This window comes from Scomber japonicus, chromosome 18 (genome assembly GCF_027409825.1).
Source record: "Scomber japonicus isolate fScoJap1 chromosome 18, fScoJap1.pri, whole genome shotgun sequence".
In the NCBI taxonomy this organism is placed as follows: Eukaryota; Metazoa; Chordata; class Actinopteri; order Scombriformes; family Scombridae; genus Scomber; species Scomber japonicus.
In genome coordinates, this window is record NC_070595.1 from 27,628,750 (window position 1) to 27,651,761 (window position 23,012).

General features: G+C 45.3%; 2 protein-coding genes across 2 annotated transcripts in view; one reads left to right on the forward strand and one right to left on the reverse strand.

Moving 5' to 3' along the window:
• The window catches only part of tmem104 (transmembrane protein 104), a 98,222-nt gene that overhangs the window by 14,976 nt on the left and 60,234 nt on the right, over nucleotides 1–23,012 (reverse strand). Inside the window, exon 9 of the mRNA XM_053338951.1 lies at nucleotides 5,819–5,912. Within this exon, the coding sequence (XP_053194926.1) occupies nucleotides 5,819–5,912 (94 nt within the window). The remainder of the gene's footprint in view (nucleotides 1–5,818; nucleotides 5,913–23,012) is intronic.
• The window catches only part of LOC128378601 (pentraxin fusion protein-like), a 106,959-nt gene continuing 101,306 nt past the window's right edge, over nucleotides 17,360–23,012 (forward strand). The window contains exon 1 of the mRNA XM_053338170.1: nucleotides 17,360–17,365. The gene's annotated coding sequence lies outside the window, so the exon portion shown is untranslated. The remainder of the gene's footprint in view (nucleotides 17,366–23,012) is intronic.

Genomic DNA, 23,012 nt, shown 5'->3' on the forward strand with positions numbered 1-23,012 from the left:
AGGGGAGTTGCAGAGTCACTGATAATTCTCTGTAGGTTCATCACGACAGATAAAACTGGGATGTAAGTATTAAGAAATCCCGATTGCAGCCGATTTAAAAGGGTTTTTAATGCAGGAAAGTAAATCAGTGGATCATTCCTCGTTAAAAAAAAAAGCATCAAAGGTAGCTTTTAATTTGGCTTTTTACACTGTTCAACAGAAAGTGAAGTAAAAAAAAAAAACTACTTAAAATCTACTTTGATTCAGTCCAAACAAAACACTTACACTTCCAAGGGGGCTGCATACTTTTTTTTATAGGTCTCATTTAGTCTTAGTCTTAGTGTATAGAGCTGTTCTTGTAAGCTATTAAATGAAACACTTAGACAAAATGCTTCAGAGAGTAAAATCAAGGAAAATATAATCGAACCAGTGGCAGGATGACTTTTTCAACAAGGAGCACTGCACAAAAATATTTAACCCCTTTATTGGGCAAATAATTATAATTGGTAACTTCTGTAAATATCCCAAAATATCCTTCCTTCCTTCCTTCCCTTCATCCCTGCCTTCTTTCTTCCCTTCCTCTTTCCTTTCTCCCTCCCTCGTTCCTTATTTCCTCCGTCCTTCCTTCCTTTCCTTCCTTCCATCTGTCCTTCCTCCTCCCTCCTTCTCTCCTCCCTTCCTTCTTTCCTTTCCTTCCTTCCATCTGTTCTTCCTCCCTCCCTCCTTCTCTCCTTCCTTCCTTCTTTCCTTTCCTTCCTTCCATCTGTTCTTCCTCCTCCCTCCTTCTCTCCTCCTTCCGTCTGTTCTTCCTCCCTCCCTCCTTCTCTCCTCCCTTCCTTCTTTCCTTCCTCAGTCCTTCCTTCCTTCCTTCCATCTGTCCTTCCTCCCTCCCTCCTTCTCTCCTCCCTTCCTTTTTTCCTTCCTCCATCCTTCCTTTCTTCTTCCTTTACTTCCTTCTTTCTTCCCTTCCTCCCTCCCTCCTTCTCTCTTTTTTTCCTCCCCCCTACCTTCCTTCCTTCCTTCTTTCCTCCGTCCTTCCTTCCTTCCTTTCAATGAGTGTCCTATAAAGGGTTAACATCTATTCTCTTGGATGCTGCTCTTGGGGAAGAGGAGGATCCATATGCTACTGATACAACAGTTAATATAGACAGTAAGATCCAACAAACAGATATGTGTGTATCCCAGGGGAGAGGAATGGACGTGATTAATACTTGTTTACAGAGTGAGGAGGGGGGTTGTTAACTTATTCCCCTTCTCTCATACCACTCAATATCAATTAAGCAGCTCTCTGCTCTTCTCTTCCTTCCTTCCTTCCTTTCCTTCATCCCTGCCTTCTTTCTACCCTTCCTCTTTTCCTTTCTCCCTCCCTCGTTCCTTATTTCCTCCGTCCTTCCTTCCTTTCCTTCCTTCCGTCTGTTCTTCCTCCCTCCCTCCTTCTCTCCTCCCTTCCTTCTTTCCTTTCCTTCCTTCAATCTGTTCTTCCTCCCTCCCTCCTTCTCTCCTCCCTTCCTTCTTTCCTTTCCTTCCTTCCATCTGTTCTTCCTCCCTCCCTCCTTCTCTCCTCCCTTCCTTCTTTCCTTCCTCAGTCCTTCCTTCCTTCTGTCCTTCCTCCCTCCCTCCTTCTCTCCTCCCTTCCTTCTTTCCTTCCTTCCTTTCCTTCCTTCCGTCTGTTCTTCTCCCTCCCTCCTTTCCTTCCTCAGTCCTTCCTTCCTTCCATCTGTCCTTCCTCCCTCCCTCCTTCTCACCTCCTTCCTTTTTTCCTTCCTCCATCCCCCTTTCTTCTTCCTTTACTTCCTTCTTTCTTCCCTTCCTCCCTCCCTCCTTCTCTCTTTCTTTCCTCCCCCCTACCTTCCTTCTTTCCTCCTCCTCTATTCACACATGTGCAAGGAAATGACACTACAAAGACTTAAAAACATACATATTTTTAATCATATTGTCTGTTTAAGAAGGTTTTTTTGTAATATATGTGGTTGATAATTGCAGAATATTATTGTGCAGTCACAGGCTTACCACTAAGTATAATGTATTTTAAATATACAGTAAATTGCCAATAAACTACTCTGAATCTTACAACCACTACTAATGTTAGCTGGCTGTACAGGAGGGAGGAAGGGAAGGAAGGAAGGAAGGAAGAAGGAAGGAAGGAAGGACAGAAGGAAGGAAGAAAGGAATGGAAGGAACCAAATGATTACAGTGAGGAGAAGGAAGGAGGGAGGAAGGAAGGGAGGGAGGAAGAAGGACGGAAGGAAGGACAGAAGGAAGGAAGAAAGGAATGGAAGGAACCAAATGATTACAGTGAGGAGAAGAAAGGAGGGAGGAAGGAAGGGAGGGAGGAAGAAGGAAGGAAGGACAGAAGGAAGGAAGAAAGGAATGGAAGGAACCAAATGATTACAGTGAGGAGAAGAAAGGAGGGAGGAAGGAAGGGAGGGAGGAAGAAGGAAGGAAGGACAGAAGGAAGGAAGAAAGGAATGGAAGGAACCAAAGGATTTACAGTGAGGAGTTCTTGGTGACAAAAGTGTCACACTGACCCGGGCTAATGGCTTCTCTATTGAAAATCACAGCGTGTTACAGGCAGCACAGCAGCGGGAAGTCACACCATCGCTCATGTTTAGTGTATAAAACCAGAAACAGGGCTCACTGGACGAGGAGGTGACTACAGCTGAGTGGCAACAACCGTGTGAAGGCCCTGAGTCGAGGGCACGAAGCAGAGCCCCCGAACGCACAGGCCAGCTGCTAACCCTGACATTCAACACAGCGAGTCCCCCCTGCAACAGGTGACTGCAGCTGCACCTGGGAGCGGTGAGTAATGGTCAGGAACAGAGCGGGGGTGTGGGGGGGGTAGGGGGGAGGGGGGGGAGGAGGGGGGATTAAGTCTGTATACTGTTCAGTGTCAAAGAAAATGGACCCCAGATACAAAAATGAGTAGATTAACCCTCCTGTTGTCTTAAAGTAAAGGAAGGAGGAAGGAAGGGGGGGGAAAGGAAGGGAGGAAGGAAGGAAGGATGGGGGGAAAGGAAAGGGAGGAAGGAATGATGGGGGAAATAAGGAAGGTAGGAGGGAGGGAGGGAGAAAAGAAAAGAGGAGGGGAGGAAGGAAGGAAATAAGGAAAGTAGGAGGGGAGGGAGAAAGGAAAAGAGGAAGGAAGAGAAGGACAGAGGAAAGATGGGAGGGAGGAAGGTAGGGTGGAGGAATGAAAGAGAGAAGGAGGGAGGGAGGAAGGAAAGAAGGAGGGAGGGAGGAAGGAAGGACAGAAGGAAGGAAGAAAGGAAGGAAGGAAGGGAGGAAAGGAGGGAGGACAGGAGGGAGGAAGAGGGAGGGAGGAAGGAGAAGAAGGAGGGAGGGGAGGAAGGAAGGAAGGAAGGAAGGAAGGAAGGAAGGAAGGAAGGAAAGGAAGGAAGGAATGATGGGGGAAATAAGGAAGGTAGGAGGGAGGGAGAAAGGAAAAGAGGAAGGGAGGAAGGAAGGAAAGGACAGAGGAAAGATGGGTGGGAGGAAGGTAGGGGGGAGGAATGAAAGAGAGAAGGAGGAAGGGAGTAAGGAAAGAAGGAAGGAAGAAGGAAGGCAGGGAAAGGAGGGAGGACGGATGGAGGGAGGGAGGAAAGAAAGAAGGAAGGACAGAGGAAAGAAGAAAGGGAGGAAGGCAGGAAATAAGGACAGAGGAAAGAAAGAGAGGAGAGACTGAGGAAGGAGGGAAGGAAGGAAAGACGGAGGGAAGAAAGGAGGGGTGGAGGAAGTACAGACGAAAGGAAGGAAGGAAGGGAGGAAGGGAGGAAAGAAGATGGGGTCAATTTGACCCGGGGAGGACGACACGAAGGGTTAAACTGTTGAATCTCTCAGCATTTCTTCTCCTCGTGTTTGTGCCTAAATACACAGAGGAAACACAGAGCTCCTGCTGAAGCCCATTTTATATCATTAGCCTGTGTGCTATAAAGAGCCTCTGCAAAAGTGACACGACCAATCAATTACTGTACAGAGAGAGAGAGCCGGGGGGGGGTGGAGGGGGGGGTGGGGGAGGGTCCGTGGGGAGAGCCGAGGGACGGCGAAGACCAAGAAGAGGAAGAGTGAAAGGTGCGGCTAAAACCCCCCTGTGGTATTTAGCCAGCCAGCCAGATAGTGGACAGTGTGTGGAAGCTGCTGCTGCTGTGTTTTGTGTGTTGTTTATGCGAGCTCAGCGGGGGGGTGGGGGTGGGTGGGTATGGAGGCGCCATGATTCAGTGGTGTTGTGATTTTAACTGCGGGGGCCCCCGGACGGGCGTTTAGGAAGGAAGGAGGGAGGAAGGAAGGAAGGAAGGGAGGACTGATGGAGGAAATAAAGAAGGTAGGAGGGAGGAATGAAAGAGAGAAAGGGGGGAGGAAGGAAAAAAGGAGGGAGGAAGGAAGGAAGGAAGGAAGGAAGGAAGAAAAGGAGGGAGGAAGGAAGGACAGAAGGAAGGAAGGAAGGGAAGAAAAGGAGGGAGGGAGAAAGGAAAAGAGGAAGGGAGGAAGGAAGGAAAGAAGGACAGAGGAAAGATGGGAGGGAGGAATGAAAGAGAGAAGGAGGGAGGAAGGAAGGACAGAAGGAAGGAAGGAAGGACAGAAGGAAGGAAGGAAGGAAGGAAGAGAGGAAAAGAGGGAGGAAGGAAGGGAGGAATGATAGAGGAAATAAGGAAGGTAGAGGGAGTTGTGTTTTGTGTGTTGTTTATGCGAGTTAGCAGGGAGGTGGGGGTGGGGGTGGGGGGGTGGAGGTGCCATGATTCAGTGGTGTTGTGATTTTAACTGCGGGGCGGCCCCGGACGGGCGGTTTATTTTCGTCCGTCGCCGCGGTGAGTGACGGTCCAATCAAGCTTGAGACGGGCTGTCGAGCCTGTCAGGCTGAGGAATGAGAGGAGATGGGAATCAAAGACACAGAGCAGGACCGAACCATGATGGACGGACCTGAGCACACCTCAGCCACACAGAGGCGAGCGCAGGAGCAGGAGGGATGAGAGAAATGGGGGGAGACACAGAGAAAATGGAAATATGTGTGTGTGGGGGGGGGGGGGGGTTGGGGGGGGGGGAAGTGGAGGTGGGATGTGAGGGCTCGAAGGAAGCAAGGGTTGAGAACGGTAGCTCAGTTTGAAGAGGTTAAAATCTTAAACATAACAGTATTAACCCTCCTGTCTTCCTCGAGTCAAGGAAGGAGGTAAGGAAGAAGAAGACGGAAGGAAAGGAGGGACGAAGGAAGGAGGAAGGAAGGAAGGAGGAAGGAAGGGAGGTAGGAAAGAAGGAAGGAGGGAGGAGGGAAAGGAAAGGAAGGAAGGAAGGAAGGTAGGAGGGAGGGAGGAAAGAAGGAAGAAGGGAGGGGAAGGACGTGAGTAGAGAAGGAAGGTAGGAGGGAGGGAGGAAAGGAAGGAAGGAGGGTGGGAAGGAAGGAAGGAGGGAGAGAGGGAGGAGGAAGGAGGGAAGGAAGGAAGGTGGGAGGGAGGGAGGAAAGAAAGGAAGGTAGGAGGGAGGGAGGAAGAAGGAAGGAAGGAGGGAAGGAAGGGTGAATGTTGTAAGTGGATCTCGGGAGAGAAGGAAGGTAGGTGGAGGGGGGGAAAGAAGGAAGGAGGGTGGGAAGGAAGGAAAGGACGGAGGGAGGAAGGAAGGAAGGAAAGGACGGAGGGAGGAAGGAGGGAAGGAAGGAAAGGAGGGAGGGAGAAAGGAGGGAGAGGAAGGAAGATAGGAGGGAGGGAGGAAGGAAGGAAGGAAAGAAGGAAGGAAGGAAGGAAGGAAGGAAAGAAAGAAGGCACAGTCAAAACAGATGGGGTCAGTTTGACCCAGGAGGACGACACAAAGCTTAATCAGCGTTAGAGAGTAAAGTTGAATAGAGTATTCTTACCGATCCAGCGCATGAGCGAGGTGAGAATCTGAAGATATTTGGTCTCTGAGCGTTGAAGAAGGTGAAAGGCCCCAACATGAGAGTTGAACACGCTCTGCAGGAGGGAACAAAGAGGAAGAGTGGAATATTTTAATTAATGTAGGAATGTCTACTTCTTACTCAAGAGAAAAGAAAACACTGCACTAAATGATAATTAATTGGTTAAAAAAAAAAACGCTCCTTTGCCTTTGACACCAATCAATCAATCTTACAAAATTACAACAAAAGTTATAATCAGGCTCTTTTCAGAACGCTGCAGCTCGAGTTTTAACCAGAACAAAGAGATCAGAGCACATTACTCCAGTTCTAAAGTCTTTACACTGGCTCCCAGTCAGCTCTAAAGTCTTTACACTGGCTCCCAGTCAGCTCTAAAGTCTTTACACTGGCTCCCAGTCAGTTCTAAAGTCTTTACACTGGCTCCCAGTCAGGTCTAAAGTCTTTTACACTGGCTCCCAGTCAGTTCTAAAGTCTTTACCACTGACTCCCAGTCAGGTCTAAAGTCTTTACACTGGCTCCCAGTCAGCTCTAAAGTCTTTACACTGGCTCCCAGTCAGCTCTAAAGTCTTTACACTGGCTCCCAGTCAGCTCTAAAGTCTTTACACTGGCTCCCAGTCAGCTCTAAAGTCTTTACACTGGCTCCCAGTCAGCTCTCAAGTCTTTACACTGGCTCCCAGTCAGCTTTAAGTCTTTACACTGGCTCCCAGTCAGCTTTAAAGTCTTTACACTGGCTCCCAGTCAGCTTTAAAGTCTTTACACTGGCTCCCAGTCAGTTCTAAAGTCTTTACACTGGCTCCCAGTCAGCTTTAAAGTCTTTACACTGGCTCCCAGTCAGCTTTAAAGTCTTTACACTGGCTCCCAGTCAGTTCTAAAGTCTTTACACTGGCTCCCAGTCAGTTCTAAAGTCTTTACACTGGCTCCCAGTCAGTTCTAAAGTCTTTACACTGGCTCCCAGTCAGTTCTAAAGTCTTTACACTGGCTCCCAGTCAGTTCTAAAGTCTTTACACTGGCTCCCAGTCAGTTCTAAAGTCTTTACACTGGCTCCCAGTCAGCTCTCAAGTCTTTACACTGGCTCCCAGTCAGTTCTAAAGTCTTTACACTGACTCCCAGTCAGGTCTAAAGTCTTTACACTGGCTCCCAGTCAGCTCTAAAGTCTTTACACTGGCTCCCAGTCAGCTCTAAAGTCTTTACACTGGCTCCCAGTCACTTCTAAAGTCTTTACACTGGCTCCCAGTCAGCTCTAAAGTCTTTACACTGGCTCCCAGTCAGCTCTAAAGTCTTTACACTGGCTCCCAGTCAGCTCTAAAGTCTTTACACTGGCTCCCAGTCACTTCTAAAGTCTTTACACTGGCTCCCAGTCAGTTCTAAAGTCTTTACACTGACTCCCAGTCAGGTCTAAAGTCTTTACACTGGCTCCCAGTCAGCTCTAAAGTCTTTACACTGGCTCCCAGTCAGCTCTAAAGTCTTTACACTGGTTCCCAGTCAGTTCTAAAGTCTTTACACTGACTCCCAGTCAGCTCTAAAGTCTTTACACTGGCTCCCAGTCAGCTCTAAAGTCTTTACACTGGCTCCCAGTCAGTTCTAAAGTCTTTACACTGGCTCCCAGTCAGCTAGAGAATAGATTTTAAAGTTCTGCTACTGGTCTACAAATCACTGAATGGTTTAGGTCCAGAATACATGAATGACATGTTAGTAGAATATAAACCCAGTAGAGCTCTGAGATCTACTGACTCAGGTCAGATAGTTGAGCCCAGAGCTCTGAGATCTACTGACTCAGGTCAGATAGTTGAGCCCAGAGCTCTGAGATCTACTGACTCAGGTCAGATAGTTGAGCCCAGAGCTCTGAGATCTACTGACTCAGGTCAGATAGTTGAGCCCAGAGCTCTGAGATCTACTGACTCAGGTCAGATAGTTGAGCCCAGAGTTCAAACTAAACATGGTGAAGCAGCTTTTACACAACTGGAACAAACTACCAGCAGAACTGTGAACACTTTTAAATCCAGGTTAAAAACACTTTTCTTCTCCTGTGCTTATGATTGAGCTCTTTTTAAAGCACTTTACATTTTAATCTTTCATTTGCACTCTATGTCCTTTTAATGATTTTAAAGCTAATTTATTATTTTATGCTGCAATCATTTTATTTATGTCTTTCTATTTTTCTGTACTTTGTTTTTATTATGGGGGGGGGGGGGGCTGGGGGTTAATTGTATGTTTTAAGTTTCTCAAATTACATGTTTTTCTGTTTTATGTAAAGCACATAGAGTTGCCATTGTGTATGTAATGCGCTATATAAATAAAACTGCCTTGCCTTTTCACACAGAGCAGACTTGACATTGTGCCGTTATCCAGTTTCAGCGTCCTAAGTTGACACAGTTTCAAGTTTGATTTGTAATTGTGATGCTTCCCTGAGGCGTAATTTTGATAATACCATAGATGCATCGTTCTCCGAGCACTCTCAAAATCCCATCAGCGGTTTCAAAGAAAGCTGAATAGATGAACAGGTGGACCAATCCATAGTCCACCAAAAAAAATTTCAAATCCTCTCAGGCCACAAAACTGTGATTGCCTATCAGATACTTGCTTTATCACGAGCTGCAATCAGAGGCAGTGGCTCAGCTACCGTAGCTCCAATTCCACCAGTTCCCTTCACTCCTCCTCCTGAAAACTTATTCCCCCCCTTCATCCATTTCTTCCCTCTGTCCCCATTCTCTCTCTCTGGCTCTCTCAGGTCTGACTGCACAGTTTGAGTGGCATGTGATGTCTGAAGGAAGGAAGGAAGGAAGGAGGGAGAAAGAGAGGGAGAGAGGAAGGAAGGACAGATGGAAGGAAGGAAAGACAGGTAAAAGGAAGGAGGGAAGAAAGGTAGGCAAGACAGATGGAAGGAAGGAAGGAAGGATGATGAAGGAAGGAAGGAAGGAAGGAAGGAAGGAAGGAAGGAAGGAAGGACGGAGGGAAAAGAGACGGAGAGAGGAAGGAAGGAAATAAGAAGGGAAGGAAGGAAAGAGAGGCAAAAGGAAGGAGGGAAGAAAGGTAGGAAAAACAGATGGATGGAAGGAAGCAAGGAAGGAAGGAAGGAGGGAGAGAGGAAGGAAGGACAGATGGAAGGAAGGAAAGACAGGCAAAAGGAAGGAGGGAAGGAAGGTAGGAAAGACAGATGGAAGGAAGGACAGAAGGAAGAAAGGGAGGAAGGAAGGACAGTTGTCCCCATTCTCTCTCTGGCTCTCTCAGGTCTGACTGCACAGTTTGAGTGGCATGTGATCTCTGAAGGAAGGAAGGAAGGAAGGAAGGAGGGAGAAAGAGAGGGAGAGAGGAAGGAAGGACAGATGGAAGGAAGGAGATAAGAAGGGAAGGAAGGAAAGACAGGCAAAAGGAAGGAGGGAAGAAAGGTAGGAAAGACAGATGGAAGGAAGGAAGGAAGGAAGGACAGATGGAAGAAAGGAAGGAAGGAAGGAAGGAAGGAAGGAAGGAAGGAAGGAAGGAAGGAAGGAAGGACAGATGGAAGGAAGGACGGAAGGAAGAAATGGAGGAAGGACAGACGGAAGGAAGGAAGGAAGGAAGGAAGGAAGGACAGATGGAGGGATGGACGGAAAGAAGAAATGGAGGAAGGACAGACAAAGAAAGGATAAAAGGAAGGAAGGAAGGAAGGAAGGACAGATGGAAGGAAGAAAGGAAGGAAGGAACAAAGAAAGGATGAAAGGAAGGAAGGAAGGACAGATGGAAGGAAGGAAAAGAACACAGGAAGGAAAGTGGGTCGGATTGCACCCTTCGGCGGGCCGGTTCTGGCCAGCCGAGGGGGGGGAAGGAAGGAAGGAAGGAAGGATATAAGAAGGGAAGGAAGGAAAGACAGGCAAAAGGAAGGAGGGAAGAAAGGTAGGAAAAACAGATGGAACGAAGGAAGCAAGGAAGGAAGGAAGGAAGAGTGCTGAATAAAGCCGAATGTACAATAAATGCAGCATGTTTCTAAAGTAAAAAAAAAAAAAGGTTTTAATAATCGTGATTTCAATTTTGACTCAAATAATCGTGATTATGATTTTTTCCATAATCGAGCAGCCCTAACCCATATGACTCTAAACTAAGTTTGGATGAGTAACTATGGGAGCAAGATTTCTTTAGGCATTCATAATTAACCAGGCAATGGTGGTACGAAGCAATTACTATCCAAACTCACCCACTGGTCCCCTAAAAAGTGTTTCCTATGTTTGAACTAGTGAATGAGGAAACATGCTAGAGTCAGCTATTATGTCCTCAGGTCAGAAGGAAGGACAGGAGGAAGGACAGAAGGAAGGACAGGAGGAAGGAAAGAAAGGAGTAAGGAGGAAAAGAGGAAGGAAGTAAGGAGAGAAGGAAGGGAGGAAGTAAAAGGGAGGAAGGAAAGAAAGGAGTAAGGAGGGAGGGAGGAAGGAAGGAAGGAAGAAGGAAGGGAAGGAGTAAGGACTAAAAGAGGAAGGAAGGAAGGAAGGAAGGAAGGAAGGAAGGAAGGAAAGGAGTAGAGAGGGAGGGAGGAAGGAAGGAAGGAAAGAAAGGAGTAAGGAGGGAGGGAGGGAGGGAGGAAGGAAGGAAGGAAGGAAGAAGGAAAGGAAGGAGTAAGGACTAAAAGAGGAAGGAAGAAAGAAAGGAAGGAAGGAAGGAAGGAAGGAAGGCTGTCGTCATGGTAACCAGCTCAGCTCTAATATCATGCTAGGGTCAGCTATTATTTAGAAAACATACAGATGGACAGCTGGGGTATCTGTGGGTGTGAGAGAGTGGGGAAAAAAATAATAACCTTTTTATTCTATACTGAATAATGATGATGCCTATGTGTCTATATATTTAAGTATTACCAGCTGTCTTCTTGGCAAAGTGCAGTCAAAGCTCGGGTCGAGCCAAAAACATAAATCTGCAACATCCATTGGAGGTAATGAATGAACCATTATGAAGAGAGATATGTGTCTGAATAAGAAAGTAAAATTAATGGCAGCTGCCTGACAGACAGCAGGAGTTCAGCCCTGAAAGGCTCGTCCCTGTCTCAGCACCTTTGGTTTCTGTCTTTGGAATCTACAGCATGATGTTCAATGGGGGTTTATTTTTTAATACTTGTAAGTCTGAAACACAATTTTTTAATACCTTATCAAAATTGCTCTTTTATTACCCGATTTAAAGAAGAAAAAAAACTCCTTCCTTCGTTCCATCCTTCCCTTCCTCCTTCCCTCTTTCTTTCCTCCCTCCTTTCCTTCCTCCCTACTTCCTTCCCTCCTTTCCTTAATTCCCTCCTTTCCTTAATTCCCTCCTTTCCTTCCTCCCTCCTTTCCTTCATTCCCTCCTTCTCTCTTTCTTTTCTCCCTCCTTCCTGGATGGATGGAAGGGAGGAAGAAGGAAGGAAGGAAGGATGGAAGGGAGGAAGGAAGGAAGGAAGGAAGGAAGGAAGGAAGGTAGGTTGGAAGTGAGGAAGAAGGAAGGAAGAAAGGATGGATGGAAGGGAGGAAGAAAGAAGGAAGGAAGGATGGAAGGGAGGAAGGATGGAAGGGAGGAAGAAGGAAGGAAGGAAGGAAGAAGGAAGGAAGGAAGGAAGGATGGATGGAAGGGAGGAAGGAAGGAAGGATGGAAGGAAAATAATGTCAAGCTGGTTTTCATATATCGCCAGGAAACGTCCCTCATAATAAGAGAGCAAGTGTTTTCCTTTCACAGATGTTCAACAACACAGGAACAGGAAACAGAAATACTACTAGATTCAACACAAAAGATAAGATTACTATATTATAGTAATATGTAATAGTACATATGTTATCATACATTCAGTAAACTCCCCGGAGTTGTCCTCCTTCCTTCCTGCCTTCCTTCCTTCCTTTCCTTCCTCCTTCCCTCCTTCCCTCTTTCTTTCCTCCCTCCTTTTCTTCCTCCTTCCCTCCTTTCCTTAATTCCCTCCTTCTCTCTTTCTTTCCTCCTTCCTTTCTTCTTTCCTCCCTCCTTTTCTTTCCTTCCTTTCCTTGATTCCCTCCTTCTCTCTTTCTTTCCTCCCTCCTTCCTTCCTCCCTCCTTTCCTTCCTTCCTTCTTGGAAAGGAGGAAGAAGGAAGGAAGGAAGGATGGATGGGAGGAAGAAGGAAGGAAGAAAGGATGGATGGAAGGGAGGAAGAAAGAAGGAAGGGAGGGAGGGAGGAAGAAAGGATGGAAGGAAGGGAGGAAGTAGGAAGGAAGGAAGGAAGGAAGGATCATATGTTATCGTACATTCAGTAAAACTCAATGAAACCGATGATTGCTGGTTAATGATGGCTGACGGTGATTTCATTTAACTACACGTTGCTCATACTTCCCATCATTCATCACGGCATGCCATCATTTTTAAGTTGATTTCTTTAAAAACATTCATGTACTATTAATGCATTCAATAAGCTAAACTTCTTCCCCGGAGTTGTCCTCCTTCCTTCCTGCCTTCCTTCCTTCCTTTCCTTCCTTAATTCCCTCCTGCTCTCTTTCTTTCCTCCTTCCTTTCTTCTTTCCTCCCTCCTTTCCTTCCCTCCTTTCCTTGATTCCCTCCTTCTCTCTTTCTTTCCTCCTTCCTTTCTTCTTTCCTCCCTCCTTTCCTCCCTCCCTCCTTTCCTTGATTCCCTCCTTCTCTCTTTCTTTCCTCCCTCCTTCCTCCCTCCTTCCTTTCCTTCCTTCCTTCTTGGAAGGGAGGAAGAAGGAAGGAAGAAAGGATGAATGGAAGGGAGGAAGAAGGAAGGAAGGATGGATGAAAGGGAGGAAGAAGGAAGGAAGAAAGGATGGAAGGAAGGGAGGAAGAAAGAAGGAAGGGAGGGACGGAGGAAGTAGGAAGGAAGGAAGGATGTAAGGGAGGAAGGAAGGAAGGAAGGAAGGAAGGAAGGAAGGAAGGAAGAAAGGAAGGAAGGATGGAAGGAAGAAAGGAAGGAAGGAAGGAAGGAAGGAAGGAAGGATCATATGTTATCATACATTCAGTAAAACTCAATGAAACCGATGATTGCTGGTTAATGATGGCTGACGGTGATTTCATTTAACTACACGTTGCTCATACTTCCCATCATTCATCACGGCATGCCATCATTTTTAAGTTGATTTCTTTAAAATCTCGGTATATTTGGGAAAGTGGCCAGCACTAATGTAATGCGTAAGTCAATCCTAATGGGCTCAGATATGTAAAACTGCCAAGAGAGAGTCCATTAACTAGACACTGGGGTCATAAACTAGACATCAGAGGGAGGAAGTGTGCAGTTCCACAGCTTGGTAGAAAAAGAAAAAAAAAAAAGATCGCAAGGGCACTAGAGCCGCCCGCACAGGCAAGAGAGGAAAATGACAAGATTTTAAAAAGAGCAAAAGCAAAGAATTGGAAAAGGAAAAAAAAAAAGAAGTCAGAGCGAGTGAGTTAAAAAAGAAACAGCAGTGCTACAGTGAAGGAAGGAAGGAAGGAAGGAAGGAAGGAAGGAAAGAAAGAGAGAAGGAGGGAGGAAGGAAGGAAGGAAGGAAGGGAGAAAGGGAGAATGGAAAAGAGGAAGGAAGGACAGAGGAAAGAAGGGTGGACAGAAGGAAGAATAGAGGAAGGAAAAGAAGGAAGGGAGGAAAGAGAGAGGAAGGAAAGAAAGAGAGAAGGAGGGAGGAAGAAGGAAGAAGGAAGGAAGAAAGGCGGATGGAGGAAGGAAAGAAGGAAGGGAGGGAAAGAAGGAAGGGAGGAAAGAGAGACGAAGGAAAGAAGGGTGGACAGAAGGAAGGAAGAAAGGTGGATGGAGGAAGGAAAGAAGGAAGGGAGGAAAGAGAGAAGAAGGGAGGGAGGACACATGGAAGGAAGGAAGGAGGAAGGAAAGAAGGAAGGAAAGAAAGAGAGAAGGAGGGAGGACGGACAGATGGAAGGAAGGAAGGAAGGGGGATGGAGGAAGGAAGGAAGGGGGACGGAGAAAGGAAAGAAGGAAGGAAAGAAAGAGAGAAGGAGGGAGGAAGACAGGAAGGAAGGAAGGAAGGAAGGAAGGAAGGAAGGAAAGAAAGGAGAAAGGGAGGAAAGGAAAAGAGGAAGGAAGGACAGAGGAAAGAAGGAAGGGAGGAGGGAAAGACAGAGGAAAGAAGGAAGGGAGGAAGGAAGGACAGAGGAAAGAAGGAAGGGAGGGAGAAAAGAAGGGTGGACAGAAGGAAGGAAGAAAGGGGGATGGAGGAAGGAAGGAAGGAAGGAAGGGAGGGAGGGAGGAAGAAGGAAGGAAGAAAGGAAGGAAAGAAAGAGAGAAGGAAGGAAGGAAGGAAGGGAGAAAAGACAGAGGAAGGAAAGAAAGGGAGAAGGAGGAAGGGAGGACAGATGGAAGGAAGGAAGGAAGGGGGACAGAGGAAGGAAAGAAGAAAGGAAAGAAAGAGAGAAGGAGGGAGGGAGGACAGATAGAAGGAAGGAAGGAAGGAAGGGGGATGGAGGAAGGAACGAAGGGGGACGGAGAAAGGAAAGAAGGAAGGAAAGAAAGAGAGAAGGAGGGAGGAAGGAAGGAAGGACGGAGGGAGGGAGGGAGGAAAGACAGAGGAAGGAAAGAAAGAGAAGGAGGGAGGAAGGACAGATGGAAGGAAGGAAGGAAGGAAGGAAGGGAGGAAAGACAGAGGAAGGAAAGAAAGGGAGAAGGAGGGAGGGAGGACAGATGGAAGGAAGGAAGGAAGGAAGGAAGGGGGATGGAGGAAGGAAAGAAGGAAGGAAAGAAAGAGAGAAGGAGGGAGGAAGGACAGATGGAAGGAAGGAAGGGGGATGGAGGACGTAAGTAAGTAAGTAAGTAAGTAAGTAAGTAAGTAAGGAAGGAAGGAAGGAAGGAAGGAAGGAAGGAAGGAAGGAAGGAAGGAAGGAAGGAAGGTATGAGGAACAATAAGAACAAATGTATAAGCAGAGTCGAGTCACGTCATCTCCTTCTCTGGTATTTTATTTTGTGGCTGCTGTAATGGATGAGACTCCGGTACACGACCCACAGCTTTATGATTATGTGGAGAAAAAAACATTCTCTCTGGTGCCTGAGTCGTGCACACCGTCTCTCCAGGAAGTGTAAGGACTAGGGGAAGGAAACAGCGGGGAACATCGACACATTTAGATTCATCCTAAACAGAAAATGTGTAACTAGAATATCCATTTGGCTCGTCCCACATTGCATGCTTCTGTTGAGCACTGTGACACATTACCGTTGGGCGCTGAGAGAGAGATTTTACATAATGGCTGACGGAAATGTGTTTGGCACTTCAGACTTCCTGATGTGTAAAAATGATTGAAAACATTCACCGATCTTCATGTGATACGATATAAAAAAACGTAGCTGCAAACCGAATGAAAAGCCTTCGTAAAAAAATGCAACAATTAAATCAATAAACTAAAATTAATCGTGATTAGATTAATCTATAATCTATAATGCGTTAATTTTTTTTAATCGCATTTTAATGTTGCAAGCCTTTTTGTCCCTTCTCCTCACCCGTAGACGGCTCCTCTAGCTGAAGCGCTATGCTTTGAAGTGGCCTCCTGCAGTAAACCTTCTTCCTCTTTTCCTTCCTTCTGTCCTTCCTTCCTTCCTTCCTTCCTTCCTTCTTTCCCTCCGGTCTTCTTTTCTTTCTTATCCCTCTTTTCCTTCCTTCCGTCTGTCCTTCCTACCTTTCTTTCTCCCTTCCTCCTTGTCTTCTTTTCCTTCCTTCCTTCCTTCCTTCCCTCCGGTCTTCTCTTCTCTTCCTTCCAACTGTCTTCTCTTCCCTCCCTTCCTTCCTTCATTCCTGCCTTCCTTCCTTCCTTTCCTTCCCTCCCGTAGACGGCTCCTCTAGCTGTAGCGCTATGCTTTGAAGTGGCCTCCTGCAGTAAACCTACCGCGCTGATGGAAAGTAAGAGAGCTACTGAACTTTTGAACGGCTTGTTTAATTCCCGTCTTTCCTTCCTTCCTTCCTTCCTCCGTCCCTCCTTCTTTCCTCCGTCCTTCCTTCCTTCTTTCCTTTCTCTCTCCTTTCCTTCCTTCTTCCCTCCTTCTTTCCTTCCCTCCTCTTTTCCTTTCTCCCTTCCTTCTTTCCTTTCCTCCCTTCCTTCCTCCCTTCATTTAATTTCCTCCCTCTTCTTTCCTTCCTTCTTTCCTTCCCTCCTACATTCCTCCCTCCCTCCTTTTTCCTTCCTCCCTCCCTCCTTTTTCCTTCCTTCCTTCCTCCCTTCTTTCCTTTCCTTTCCTCCTTTCCTCCCTTCTTCCTCCCTCCCTTCCTTCCTTGACTCAAGGACAACAGGAGGGTTAAAACACTTCCAGACGCTTCAGTTGACAAGTCAAAAGTAAAATGCAACCTGTGTCAAACGGAGTTTAACTACCACCGGAGTACGTGGAGTTTGAGTTAGCACCTCCACGCTAAACACCCAGGTGCAGCCAAGCCAGCCTCAGCTCCACCAAAGGACCATTTTGGAGTGTGGGAGTCGCAGCAGAGCCGTGATTGATTCCCAGTTAAGACACTCTGGTAAGAAATGCTTTACATTATGGGCTTAAAACTGCCTTCAAATGTAAAATAACAGGATTTTAAACATGCTATTCAAAACGCCATTAATCGTGATTAGGAAGGAAGGGAGGGAGGAAGGGAGGATGGAAGGGAGGAAGAAGGAGGGAAGGATGGAAGGGAGGAAGAAGGAGGGAAGGATGGAAGGATGGAAGGGAGGTAGAAGGAGGGAAGGATGGAAGGATGGAAGGGAGGAAGAAGGAAGGAAGGAAGGAAGGAGAAAGGGAGAAAGGAAAAGAGGAAGGAAGGACAGACGAAAGAAGGAAGGGAGGAAGGAAGGACAGAAGAAAGAAGGAAGGGAGGGAGAAAAGAAGGGTGGACAGAAGGAAGGAAGAAAGGGGGATGGAGGAAGGAAAGAAGGAAGGGAGGAAAGAGAGAGGAAGGAAAGAAAGAGAGAAGGAGGGAGGAAGGACAGATGGAAGGAAGGAAGGAAGGGAGGAAGTAGGAAGGAAGGAAGGATGGAAGGGAGGAAGAAGGAGGGAAGGATGGAAGGATGGAAGGGTGGAAGAAGGAAGGAGAAAGGAAAAGAGGAAGGAAGGACAGACGAAAGAAGGAAGGGAGGAAGGAAATAACTATGGAAATTCTGCGATTAATCTCGATTAAAGAAAATTAATCGTTTGACAGCCCTACTTTATATATATATCACATACTACAACCTTAGTTCTAGTATAATCTCAGCTGGAAATGTGCAGAATTGTCGACGAAGAAATAAAACTGCCGAGCAACAACAGTACAAGAGATGAATATACTAGACTTTCATAACGCAGACAGATTGAATGACACTCGGCTCCAATGCATTTATTCATTTAATACTTTGTTGAGGCTGTTCCAGCAATTTCATCTCACTCTTGTTCTCCAGGCCAACATACAGATTTTTGTCTGCATTTTGCCTCATCTCCACGGAAACTGCTTACGTTTCATGCTCACTTTAATAAAAGTGTCAATATACTAAAACAAATCCTATCAGGAGAAAAGTGGCATGAATCAATTTTGGCGAGATGCTTTTCCTCCCATTCCCTCCTCTTCAGCAAGCTGATGGGTTTCTGCTCCTCCACAGCAGCACAGTCATCAACTATGAGCATTTCACTTTTTGACAACAAAGACATTCTTAAAAAAAATCGCCCATTTCTCCTCTCTCCGGTGTGAGACAACACTTTCAGCAGCAACAACCACCTGGCTGACTGCAATCACACACTTCAGTGAAACGCAATAAACGGTGAGTCTGAGATGAGAAACTGCAAAGGTGACCAAGGCAGTGATGGATACAAACATGGGGATCTGTCCTATTACCTCTTTTTTTTAAAAGGTACAGACTTGAGCTGCATCAGCAAATACTGAGGAAAAATACTGACTATTGTCTCACATGTAAGGTCCTACCCACTTAGAATTACTTATCATTGTACTTATCATAGTGCTGGACCGTATACTAGTATATGATATTAACCCTCCTGTTGTGTTGGAGTCAAGGAAGGAAGGGAGGAAGAAGGAAGGAAAGGAGGGAGGGAGGGAGTAAAGGAAAGAAGGCAGGGAGGAAGGAAGGAAGGAAGGAGAGAGAGAGGAAGTAACGACAGAAGGAAGAAAGGGGGATGGGGGAAGGAAGGGAGGGAGGAAAGGAAGGGAGGATGGAGGAAAGAGAGAAGAACAAAGAGAGGAAGGTATGGGGGAGGAAGGACAGAAGGAAGGAAGGAAGGAAGGGGGATGGAGGAAGGAAAGAAGGAAGGGAGGAAAGAGAAAAGAAGGAAAGAAAGAGAGAAGGACAGAGGAAGGACAGATGGAAGGAAGGAAGGAAGGAAGGAAGGTAGGAACAGTCAAAACAGACGGGTCAATTTGACCCAGGAGGACGACAGGAAGGTTAATTTCTAATGTACCGTCATACCGGTGTATTTCATTACACACTGTTTGGGACCTTTTTTCAGTGTTGCACTTCCTGCCGTTCAACAAACAGCAGAAGATGTTTGCCTGCCTAGCGAGTTACCATGACGACAGTTCACACATCACTTCCTGGTTTTTAATAATTAGTCAGTAAACTCAGCATCGTCTGACGCAGGCTGGAAACTCTGCACTTTTATTTACAGTTAAAAACATTTCACCGTGTGTTTCAGCTTCTGTCAAACTAACGCAGCTGCGGTGGCTTCCTGTCTAAGCTTTTCAAAATAAAACCTTTGTTATTGTGCTCTTATTATTATTATTATTAACAAATAAAGTTGGGGCTGTAGATTACGGGAGATTCCCGGGAGAAAAGACAAAACTGGAGAGCCACGGGAGATTAGTCTAAAATACGGGAGAAACAGGAAGTGTTGGCAGCTCTGATATTACTAATATTCACTCATCATGACAGTAAAATAGTCCATCCTAAGTCAAGCTACTGCAGTAGAGTAGTACTTCCTCTCTCAACTAGTAGAAGATGTTGTGACCACCTGATTATGCATGAAAAAAAATACTGTCATATACCGTGAAACCGCTTTTATTTTGAAAAATACCTTGATATACATTTTTGGTCATACCGCCCAGCACTAACGTATAATATAATAATGATGGACAAACAATTCACTTATCAAGTGCTGTGCTTAGTTCAATAGAAGTTTGACATTTTAACCCCAATTTAAAAAAGGACCTCAATCTAATATTATACGGTCATATTATAAAACATTGATGGTTAAGTTGGGATTCCTGAAATACATTCCTTCAAAAAAGGTACTGGACCGAAGAACCAGAAGTACAAAAGAAAGAAGAAAGTCTGCACACTGTAGCTCCCTTTGCAAATACTGGTTATCCCATTAAACCTATATAAGCAAAGGGAGTTACAGTGTGTGGACTTTCTTCTTTCTTCTGACATAAAGTCCTTCACTGGAGATGCCACGAAAGTCAAACACTACCAAGACGTAATGATTAGTTGAAGATTAAGTCCATCCACTGATGTTAAAATGAATAAATAAATACTAGTTAACCTGTCAGGCAAAGGAGCTGAAAGCTAGGCAGCCTTCTAATCTAGTATTTTCTAGAAGATTTCTTTGCTGAAATGAGCAGCTCAGATAAATCTTTCCTCGTGTCAACTCAAGTCAATGTGATAGATAATTGCCATCATTAGGGATCTAGTTCTTTTACATTCCTATAACAAAATGCATTTCATCATCATGCAAACACATCCTCAGTTCTTCGTGATAAAAAACAACAGATGTGACTTTTTGTTATCTTCAGTATTTATTTATGGAAACACTTAATCTGTGCTGTACCCTTACTGCCAGAATGAGAACTTACTGCTAACCTCTGCTCACATTCACCATCACTTTTCTGCCGCTTGCACTTGCTCAACAACTTACTTGCTATGCACACACATTATGAACAGCCTTATTCCTTAAAAGCAGCTAGGGTACAAAGAGTTTCCCAGGTTGACGCACTTTTCAGAATAACTCTGCACAGAGAAGCTCCCAAACGCTATTGATTTCCAAATGAATGGATATTTGGCTTTATTTTTGGCATTAAAAAGAGATTTATTTTGGTCTGGCGGGGTTCTTGTTGGCCTGGAGGCCTGCCAGTCTTCTGCAATTACGGGGAAAGACTGGTCTCATTACTAACCATGACCCAAATCATGGAAACACTCAGAGGATACCGACTTCTTCAGAGCCAGAGGGCCCAACAACCTGCTGCCTCCTGTTCTCTAAACCTACTTCTCTGTTTGCAACCTCTCTGCATGGCAGCAAACAAACAAACAACACCTCCAAGCAATTTCCAGGTGTGAATCTGGAGGAAAGTGCTTCGAAAAGAGAGAATCATTTTCAGCAAAACCACCCAGGCTTTTAAATAAAGGTTTTAAAACATATTTATTTTTTAAAAAACAGGTTAGAGTCCAGTCTGGGAGCTTTTGTTGCATCTCAACCCTTCATTTCCTGTCAGCTCTTCTCTAATTGAAGGAAAATACTTTTTAAAAAGTACCAAAATAAAACAACTTTTCTACAACTTTTCCGGCGCTTCCTGTGACGCTGCAAAGTTGTAATTTGGGATAAAGAGATTAATAAGGCTTAGATATGGTGAATGATCTCAGTAATGGTGAAAACCCGCCACCAACTGGTAACCCAGGCTGTAGCTGTCAATCACTTTCAGAGTCAATAAAGGCCAGTGTTTTGGATTTGTGCGGATGACAGAGTGCAGAGAGTATGGAAAGGCATTTAATTGGCCTTCGATTGCGTCACTCGGCGCTCATGAGCCAATCCACCGGTCTCATTAATCGCCACATATGTGAGCGTTTCTCCAAAGCCATGTGTTGTGTAGGCTCTTCATCCATCACAGTTGGGCTACATAAGTCAACCCCTGAGCATCTATCCCATTTAAGTAATTAATCAACATATTTTGCTGTTCTTTTCTGTATAGGTCAGCCAAACACTGCAATGGCACAGATGTCCTCAAGCCTTTGGACACCAATGTAGCTGAATTTATATCCTAGGGATTGCTTTAGTCATGACTGCCAAGCTGTCATACACTGGACAATTGTTAAATCACTGTTCAGTTGGGTAAATGATGTTGGCTGGTATTTTGTCAGACACTAAGAGGGTTAATGGTCAAAGACCTTCAGGGCAAGAAGGGATCACGCAAAGAGGGAGAGTCCAGCAATGAAAAATCATAAGTGCCTTGGTGGTTCCATGCAGTGGTCCAGCCTGGACACTGATAATCCCCCCCACAATCAAACAGAGAAAGACGGATTATGATTCCCAATCCCCACAGTCCCAAGATCCCCAGCCATTTGTGTCTGATGTTAATCTTTATTCCAAACAGATTTCAAACACAAAATACTGGTACTGCAGGCCATCAATCATTTACTTGTCCTTTATTACTGGGGGCCACATATTTTTTGGTTAGAGCCATTGTCACTGCTTTTGGGAAGAAACTGAAAAAAAAAGCCTGAGACACTGTCTAGCTGTTTTTTTTTTTAAATCAAATTAATTTCAGCCTTGTGTCCGACCTGCAGCATAGCTATGATTTTTTCCCCCTCACAAATCCCCAGCATCAGCACCAGATTGAGACTGATTGAGATGCTTCTTTTACATTCCCCATTTAAACACTAAAATAATTCCCCCTTTCCTTTTCAGTGTTTTGACTTGCATGCATGACTTTGTAAGTAAATGTCAACCATAATTAATTACATATGACTATAACAACAGAAACATGTGTAGCTGCAATGCAGACGACAACTCTATAGCAATTGAAACAGAGCTGGGCTGCTTGCTCACCAGCAGAAAAATGGCAATAATTTAAGGCCTCTACAACTGCATGCATCATTTAATTTTAATTAAGCCCTTGACTTGAGACCTTGAATGTATAAAGTACAGACTCAAGCAAATTTTCTTTTTCTTTTTTCTTTTTTTTTTTCCAACCAACCGACAGTCTGACAGAAATTAAGAGATTCCTCACATCTGCAGAGCGAATGATCCACTAATTTGCTTTGCTTTTCATTAGTGCTGACAAAAAAAAAAAAAGTATTCAATCCACAGACACATTATGTTTGAGTTAAATGGCTCAAAATCTACAATATTGTCTGCACATATGTTCAGAGCAATGACAGAAATGACAAACTCAGAAAAGATTGTTAAGATTCGTGGACAATCTTTCACCTTAACCCTTAAACAGCCCTCACTAGTTATGTCATTTGCACCTAAAGTAAGGAAGGAAGGAAGGAAAGAAGGAAGGAAGGAAAGGAGGGACGAAGGAAGGAAAGGAGGAAGGAAGGGAAGCAAGGGAGGAAGACGGAAGGAAAGGAAGGAGGGAGGAAGGAAGGAAGGTAGGAAGGAAAGGAGGGAAGAAGGAAGGAAAGGAGGAAGGAAGGGAAGGAAGGGAGGAAGAAGGAAGGAGGGAGGAAGGGAAGGAAGGGAGGAAGAAAGGAAGGACAGATGAAGGAAGGAAGAAAGGACAGAAGGAGGGAACATTTACCCTAACAGCTGAACTTAGATCTGAGGAAGGAAGGAAGGAAGGAAGGAAGGACGGACAGATGAAGGAAGGAAGGAAGGACAGAGGAAGGAAGGAAGGAAGGAAGGAAGGAAGGAAGGAAGGAAGGAAAGACGGATGGAAGGAAAGAAGGAAGGAAGGAAGGAAGGAAGGAAGGAAGGAAGGAAGGAAGGAAGGAAAGGAGGAAGGAAGGAAGGTGGGAGGGAGGGAAAAGAGAGGAAAGAAAGAAACAGAGAAGGAAAGAAGGACAGTTGGAAGGAAGGAAGGAAGGAAGGAAGGACAGAGGAAGGAAGGAAGGAAGGACAGAGGAAGGAAGGAAGGACAGAGGAAGGAAGGACAGAGGAAGGACAGATGAAGGAAGGAAGGAAGGACAGAGGAAGGACCCGGGAGGACAACACGAAGGTTAAAGAGTCTGTCTGCACGTTGTCTGTTTAAGGGTTAATGACGCAAAATAAAATAAAATGCTTTTTGTCTGCATGATGCTAAGAAATATACCACCTAAACTACATCATATATAGCAGGGGTGTCAAACTCATTGTCGTTCAAGGGCCACATACAGCCAAATTTGATCTCATGTGGGCCGGATCATTAAAAAGATGGAAGGAAGGAAGGAAACAAGGAAGGAAAGAAGGGAAAAGTGATAGGAAGGAAAGAAAGGAGGGAAGGAAGGAAAGACAAAAAGGAAGGAAGGAAGGAAATAAGGGAAAAGTGATAGGAAGGAAAGAAAGGAGGGAAGGAAGGAAAAAAGGAAGGAAGGAAGGAAGAGGGATTAAG